The following is an 8,135-nucleotide window of genomic DNA, read 5'->3' on the forward strand; positions in this document are numbered from 1 at the left end:
ATATTCTGCCCGAGTATTGTGTCCTCTTTCGTCTTCAGGGAGTCTCGGGACGCTACATAATGTTTCTGGCGTCTGATTAGAGATATGGATAGTTCGCAAGTTGCTGGTGCGAAAAAAAGTGTGAAGCTTTGTAAAGTAAGTCAAGAAAAAAGTTACAATTATGGAATCCCTTGTAATTGCTATAGAAAAGATCGCGCAAAGTAATAAATCATAACGTAGAATAACAAGTCGCTAGATTGGCATTTCTGACTGCGCTTTTACGGTTATTGAAAGGGTAAGTATTAAGGAGTCTTTAAAACCAGAGTTTTAACGTATATGTGCCATCTAAGCTATCCCTGAAATCATAGCATCCCACAATAATATGAGGAAAGATTAATTGTTAACGTCATGGGTCCCAGAGTTTGCATGCATGACATGGTGCACCGCAAAGGCACAACGTGCGGTATCCAAAAGCCTGCGCCACCTAAAAAGCAGTTTAACAATGCAACAAACGGCTACAAAAACGCACCTATCGAGAACGGGGAATAGCATTCTAATGCACGTTAGGATGACATTAAATAAAATTGATCGATTTTGCGGGGATAAAACCTCAACAGACGCGCAAATTTTGCTTCAATAAAAAAGATTTTATAGACTAAATGGCATGAAAATTCTTATTGTTGATTTATTGTGAACATATTTAAAAGTTTGTTTGAAGCAGTATTGCAAAGACGCGGCTTATGCCGTGTTCTCTGTTAATGTGTGGGATCCTGGAGTAGCTAGGTTGGTTCGCTATTGGTTTATTGATTAATTCAATGCATCATGCACACAATTTATGTTTTCTGCTAAAGATAGGTCCCCATTTGTCATCTAGACGTGTGTTGGCTGCTAAGTTTGCTATTGTGTACTGACTTCTCTGGAGAAGGCTTTTGAAAATAAATGGCTGATTCATAATCTTAAGAATGCATATTCGTGTTCTACTCAAAACGTTCTCATTGCAAGCATTGCTCCTCTGGACAATTTCTCCTGAATTGTGTGCCTGACTAAGGTGTCGGGCACTTATCTGAGGAAAAATATTTAAAGTTCATTTAAATAGGAAATGCAAATCTCTAACTTTGTCATGCGATCTTTTGACTTCCCATTGGCCTATTGAGTAGCTTAACAAGCCGTTTTTAGTTAGTCGTCTTTGATCTGATTAGTTTGCGGCTTTGTATTTCCTATTTTAATTTCCATGTCTCGTATGTTCCCTGCCCACATCAATCTGAATTCTCGGCCTACACGCTCATTATTCTCGCAATTTTGCCACTTGCTTTACCGTTTCGCTTTATTGCTTTCAGTAAAAACTACTTTTCAATACCCAATATGTGACAGCTTTTATTAAAGGTCATGTATACATATACTTTATTCTGATTGCATGCTTGAAATCAAGTTGTTCTGTATTTTTTTACTTTAACTTTTTGAAGACGCTTTAAGTACGTTGGTCCATTTTCCACAGCATCAGATGTGTATTATATCTGCTTTTGGCCAGCTGTGCTTAATTCGATAAACTGTACCCTTCTGGTTCACATCACTATACTTTTGTAATGATTAATCCCCTTCTACATTATATCTTGTCGATTCTCCTCATATCCTATTAATCAAAGCAACAGATGCTTTATGTGGGTCCAGGGTTATAGCGTTCTGCTATTGCATGGTATCATTTCAGCTGCCATGAGCTCCTCGTTTTCTCATGCGGGTTCGGACCGTCCAACTTCGGTGGTGGTGGCTGAGCCATCCGCTCGCCCTACCTCACATAGACAAGTCTCCTCTACCGTCGTAGAAAGACACTTTGCTGGGGTGTCATCGTCCAACCCACAGCGTCCGGCCGCTTCCGCAGCCCTCTTTGACTTCGACTCCGCCGGAGCAGATGGTGACTCCAGTGGGAGCGGAGGTAGCGGCAGTGGTGGGGTTGGCGCTGGAGTAGTTGGTGGGGTTAGTCATCCCGCTTCCGCCTCAGTTACTCCTATCACCGCCACCCCTGTGCTCCCAAATGGCCCAGAGAGGCCCCCTCCCACCGGTGCTGGCGGTAACCCCCCGACTCCTACTAACTCCATGGATCTCGTTAGTCTTTTCGAGTGTCCTGTCTGCATGGACTTCGCACTGCCTCCGATTTTGCAGTGTCAAAGTGGTCACATCGTCTGTGCCAGTTGTCGCAGCAAACTCTCCTCTTGTCCCACTTGCCGCGGAAATCTGGGTAAGGTATTACTCCAAAAATGATTCGTTTTTAAAGCCTCTAGTAATTGGACGTTTTATTTGATGAACCCTGTCACATATCATTTCAGTGTGGCTAATTTATCGTAAGCAAGGTGACGTTTATTTTGAATTTCTTTGGCTGTACTTGAAAGAAGGGTCTCTACGGTGAAAGATCTGGCTCGGTTTTTACATTGACGAAAGTTTCTAAAATTTTAGTATTCTATGCACCTACAATTCAAAATATATCAAACTTGTGTTTCTTTGTTGCTGCCAGGTAACTAGTCTTTTTGAATGGCATTTGTTATTACAAGCGCAAGGTAAACATCTTTGGTCGTACTCTACAATGATTCCAACTTTTTGAGTTTTGTTTTGATTGCGTAGGCCACTTGTAGCTTTTACTTGTTTGTAGCTGCATCATAATCAGCGTTCGCACAAATTGTTAAAAAATTTTACCTTACTAAATTGTTGATAAATCATCCTACTCATGACTGTTCACATATTTGAGCACTTGCTGATTGCGCATAATTCAGATCAATAGTAATCGGCACAACGACCGGAAGGTTGTAATTTTAATGCGGGCATCATAATTTTATCTCGCTAGCCTATCGAATGTACATGTCAACTAATTTGCTTCTCGAAATTCGAGTAAAGTTGTTAAATACTTAGTAAGTAGTGTCTCACCCTTATCTACTTACTACTTTGATCCTTGACCTATGTGTTAATTGGACTGTTTTTTACCCCTTTAAACCCATTACGATCAGTTCTGTGTCATATTCATTTGGATCCGGAAATCTAACAAATGCATTTAAAAATTAGCTTTATGGCTGCATCATTTTCTTGATACGTGGTTTGATCGTAAATTTATCGGTTTTTCACTTACGTTAGTACTTTGATGCGCCACAGTGGCCTAACTTCTAAAACAATGAGCTCAAGCAAACCTGCTAGTAACAACTTGGACACTGCTAGAAGCCCCTTCCTACAAGTTGTTTTACTGAAATTTTCGCTCAGCTTTAATCATAGACGGATGAACAGATCTGGTGCAACACGATTGAGGTTGATAGCTAGTCTCTGTTGTAACATCTCCCAAGTGTACATCATTGTTGCGCTTTTTCTGATCATGTGATAGCAAATTCACACGCCTACTCGCTCTCATTTTTAGAAAACATCCGCAATCTGGCAATGGAGAAACTGGCCGCTAGTATTCTCTTCCCCTGCAAGTACGCTCTAACTGGCTGCGCGGAGACTTTCCACTACACCGTAAAGGCGGAACATGAATCTGTCTGCGAGCATCGGTGAGTTATCCTTACAATCTTTTGTTTCACGCCTTTCACTCTCATCAGTCCGTGCCTCCCTCTCCTACTTGTAATTTAGAAATTTGGCCGCCTTCATTCTCTAACTCTCGAAAGTCAACTATGTCGTAGTGTATACCTGTGTACGTAAATTGGGAAAACTGTCAATTGCTGCAGCCCCTTTACATGGTATTGGGCTTGCAAACGCACTCGCACTACAGCTATATGCTATTTTTCCAAAAAATGTAGGTAAGCCACGCTATTAATTAAATTGTATTGTCAAATCCCTGTAGCCCCTACAGCTGCCCCTGCCCGGGCACCTCGTGCAAATGGCTTGGCCAACTCGATCAGGTCATGCCTCATCTTCTGCAGAGCCACAAAAGCATTACCACATTACAAGGTAATGTTTCTGATCCCCCTTTTGCCATGCTTAATAAACAATTTTTTGATTACTCATGCTTCCTACTTCCTCCACCTTACCCTGCCCCGTAGGCGAGGATATTGTCTTCTTGGCGACCGACATCACCTTGCCTGGGGCCGTTGACTGGGTGATGATGCAGTCGTGCTTCGGGCATTACTTCATGCTTGTGCTGGAAAAGCAAGAGCGAGTGTCTCCCGACCAGTTTTTCTTCGCCCTCGTCCTCCTTATCGGAACTAAAAAACAGGCTGACCAGTTCGTGTACAAGTACGCTCCTTTTTCTCTTTCTCATATCTTTTCGCTTGATTGTTAGCATACGGTACTTTATGCGAAGGAAAGTCCGGACGGGATTTCATTTCGTTTAGAGGGAAACTTTTTTCCGTAGTAAATGTTCAGTATTTCCTAAAATGTATCTGCAAATGAGCAGATTTTATATTTGAGACACCAAAGGCCCGTTAATATCAGGCGTACTGTCGCAACAGCAAATACAGCTTTATAAAATATAGTTTAAAATGTATTTATGTTCCTTTCAAAACAACTTAATTTGTTAGGACTTTACAGGCTTGGTTTATGATTGTTCAACTCACTTGCTATTATCTGGTTTTTCTCTACTATTTGCGAATAGCGCCCCGGTATTTTTTTTCACATTATCCCAAGCACTTCTATCAATATTATAAACTTTCAGTATTAGCTCAAATCATCTCATACGTATTAAAGAATAAACGATATAAATTGTTTTAACGAAGTTGGCACCCATTCATGTGGCTTTCGTTCGCAAGGACTGTATCAAGTAAAGTAGGTCGCTTATGAAAAAGTCAAATGGGTCGTGAAATGGTGCTAGAGATATCTTGGATTATGTTTGCAGCATTGTCTTGACGTTTTCGCTTTGTGCAGGCTAGATCTGACGGCTTCCACACGGCGCTTGACATGGGAGGCGACGCCGCGGAGCATTCACGACGGTGTGCAAGCGGCGATCGCCATTTCTGACTGCCTTGTTTTCGACTCCAACATGGCTCAACTATTCGCAGATAATGGCAGCCTCGGCATCAATGTGACCATCTCTCGCGCACGCGTTAACGGTAGCGGCGGTGGTGGAACGAGCGCTTCCGGTACCGGTTCTGCCAGCGGAGGTTCTGCCCCGACGTGGGGTTGAGCCATTCTCCACTTTTTTTTGACCTTTGTTCTTTCCCTCCTATTTCCTCACCTCATACCTTATTGGTTATGCGTTTGCGCTGTCATCGGTAGTATTTTCTTGTTACTTGTTGGTGCCACGTGCTCAATACACGATTTCGGTGCCCGGGGATCTGCTAGCCTGGGGACTGGGGTGGTGAGTTGGTGCAGTGTGGCTGGGGGGATTTAGGGTTGCTAACAGGATTGGGGAGAGGAGGCTTTGCCGGAAAGAACTTGTGGGGACGTTGAGCTCACTAGTTGAGGGAGCTGTTGGAAGGTGAGGAAAGATCTTAGGTAAATCCCCAAATGGAACAATTAGTGACTAGATGTGCTTTAAGTAGACTTTTCAGTTTTTATATCGTTGCCATTTAATGAGAACAATTAAACTAAAATAAGGAAATTAGTATTGTTCCAGCTTAGGCAAGTGTAAGCCTTCTCGTAGCCTCCACAATAGCACTCTAGAGGCCAAGATTCCTGAGTCTGTCATAATGACCTGAGTGTACATTTGGGGTTAGTGCGCCTGGACAGATTAGCCCCTATTGCAAATTTGTGATATACACTCATTGTCTATTTATTGGGGCACTTGGCCGTATTTTCTTTATTTGAAAATATACTTCCTTGCTAGGAGCTTTGCTGTTTTCCAATGCAGGTTGTTTATGTTTTGATCTCAAGGCTATAATGTTTTATTAAGTTCCACATGGATTCTTCGAATATGGCTAAGATTTCTGCTTCTGCTCCTTTGGTAAGTTTATTTCTATTCCATGACGTGGATGTCAATGTCCATAGTCCATGGAACTATGTTGAAGTGCAACTGACGTAGAACTAATCAAGTATTAATCCTATTTTCCATGCTTCATTTAGACATCGATGTCCATATACCGACTATAGAAGTACAATAAGCTCCTTCAGAGTTTTTTACTTCGAATATTACTTGTCTTCGACCATTCTTTTTCCTTTTTCTGTGAATGGTCTAAATCATAGGAAAATGTATCTCTTAGGACCAAGTTATTCAGGACGCAGTGGAGCAAACGATCAAGCCATCCATAAATATTGGAATCAAGTGTTCATGTTGGGAAAACAGGAGTAGTTGTCCACCGAGTGCAATTCCCACACCATGCTCTGCGCCAGACTGTGTTTATGCCTATCTCGATAGCGGACAGCCCTCTTATGAACGCTTCAAAATTCGACTCAGCAATGTCAACAAACACATTACAGTCAAGGTGCGTCTCAATTTTTCTGCCTACGTGATCAAATATCTAATTCATCCCTCCCCCTCAGTATGTGCTTTTGAAGTACTTCCCTTGTGTAATTGCTAATTTTCCAGACACGTGTTTTTAAAATCACTGAACCCTTTCTTAGGTTCGATTTCTTCTCACTTTGCCTCTAAAACTGATACCTTTCATCTTTTTTTTCGTGCTCTTTCTAGACAATGAAGAAATTCCTCCAATCACAGGGTTTTGACACATCAAAAATCAAACCAGTTGGTCGAGGGCTTTTCTTCATAACCTTTCGGTAACTAATTTATTGGGCTTTTTTGCACCTTGGTAAAATTTTGCCATAAGCCCACGATGTCTAATTTATATCTATGCAAATGGCAACCTTCTGGAAGGATCTTTTGGTCTGAGGGTTGCCAATTGCATACGTATGTTAGAAATGTTACCTCGTTCCTAAGTTTTTGATTGAATGATCATATTTACTATCTATACCCCACTACTCTCGATTGTATCGTTAAACACCTAAGGAATACTTGGTTTAGAACAGGCGAACTCGCTTGTTTATGATCGGATAAGTGGTGGTTCAATGTTTAAACTCAATTCAATCTACTGTTGAATTTTAACTCAATTGCGGGACACTTAATATATTGTAACTTTATTGTATCAAGGTTTTTGCTCAATTTTTAGTAACCTATTGCTCCGTATTATTTGAATCTTTTGCAGATCCGCGGAGGATAGAGATAAGGCCGTTGAAAAACTGAATGGATATTTCTTTAAAGGACGAACTCTTAATGCTGAGGTACTACATCTTACCATTATTTTTCGCCATATTTTCGACAGTTTTATTATAAATTTGATACTGTGGTGTATAGTCTTGAATCGATGTAGCACTGTATTATTGATGTCCCATAGCTGCAAAATCAGCGGCCTCATTGACGTTGTCTGATCTTCATCCAAAGACATCACATAGTTTCCAGAGTAGAATTCTCTCTTCTATTAGTAATTTGCTGTCTATCGAACAAAGGTCTCCATGCCTGTAAATGATCCCATATTGATGAAAAAGTATCAGTCAAAAACAAAGGGCGATCAAGAGCAGTCCCACAGCTCTCCATCTTTAAAGAAACGGAAGGTTGGCAATGCTGCTGAAGTACCGGACACAGCTGAGTATGTTCTTAGTCAGTTTTGTTCCACTTTTTTATTTAGAAGGCAGTTAGTACTGCGCTCATGTTAATCTTCTATTGGTTCTTTGACATACTCAGTATATTGTTGAGTTTCGTTAATCATTTATTGACGAATAAGTTGCATTTTGCTATCAATTGCTGGATACGTACTTATTGAACTTTTATACCTCAATATCAGTCCCAATGTAAGTGTCGCGTCCCTCTACCAAATGACCTACGATCCGGATCAGCTGAGGAAAAAGCAAAACAGTGCTATTGAGTGCTTGAAAAAGGTCCGAAACGCAGTGAAAAAGGTCAATAAATTCAAATACTGTGACCTCTGCCTTGAATCCGGGTATGCCAAAAATCACTTTTTACTTTCTCGCTTTGTTGGCTGTTCCACTGTGTTAAGGATTTTCTTTTGATAGGTTCATGTCGAGCTCCAGAAAATCCTTGGGTCCCGAAATTTGTCCGATCATGCCATCAGTGAGTTTTATGTGTCTTAATACTACAGTTTAATTGGAGATGTTCAGGTAACCTTAAGATCACTGGTTGTTTCACTTTACCATCATTATGGCTCAAAGTGTATGGTATCGAGTTAAAGGACAATTGGCGAATGTGTGTCTGACCCGAGTGCTTTTATGTGCCCTGACTGTCATCATATTTCTTCCAT

General features: G+C 41.1%; 3 protein-coding genes across 3 annotated transcripts in view; all 3 read left to right on the forward strand. All coding sequences in view use genetic code 11, as the record gives it.

Moving 5' to 3' along the window:
• Positions 1–1,689: 1,689 nt before the first annotated feature.
• Positions 1,690–5,071, forward strand: EGR_00808 (E3 ubiquitin-protein ligase sina; the record flags this gene model as incomplete). The annotated part of the gene is made up of 5 exons (XM_024490057.1): positions 1,690–2,212; positions 3,371–3,503; positions 3,794–3,900; positions 3,993–4,185; positions 4,813–5,071. 5 exons carry the CDS (start codon positions 1,690–1,692, stop codon positions 5,069–5,071), a joined length of 1,215 nt encoding a protein of 404 aa, XP_024355460.1.
• Positions 5,072–5,785: 714 nt separating this feature from the next.
• Positions 5,786–7,981, forward strand: EGR_00809 (tRNA (uracil-5-)-methyltransferase A; the record flags this gene model as incomplete). The annotated part of the gene is made up of 7 exons (XM_024490058.1): positions 5,786–5,830; positions 6,087–6,308; positions 6,515–6,600; positions 7,026–7,101; positions 7,372–7,466; positions 7,662–7,817; positions 7,891–7,981. 7 exons carry the CDS (start codon positions 5,786–5,788, stop codon positions 7,979–7,981), a joined length of 771 nt encoding a protein of 256 aa, XP_024355461.1.
• A 54-nt stretch (positions 7,982–8,035) lies between these two features.
• Positions 8,036–8,135, forward strand: part of EGR_00810 (tRNA (uracil-5-)-methyltransferase A) — a gene marked incomplete at both ends in the record, with an annotated part of 5,228 nt that continues 5,128 nt past the window's right edge. The window contains one exon of the mRNA XM_024490059.1: positions 8,036–8,135. Coding sequence (XP_024355462.1) covers positions 8,036–8,135 — 100 coding nt within the window.

Source organism: Echinococcus granulosus, assembly GCF_000524195.1.
Source record: "Echinococcus granulosus chromosome Unknown EG_S00003, whole genome shotgun sequence".
Lineage (NCBI taxonomy): Eukaryota > Metazoa > Platyhelminthes > Cestoda > Cyclophyllidea > Taeniidae > Echinococcus > Echinococcus granulosus.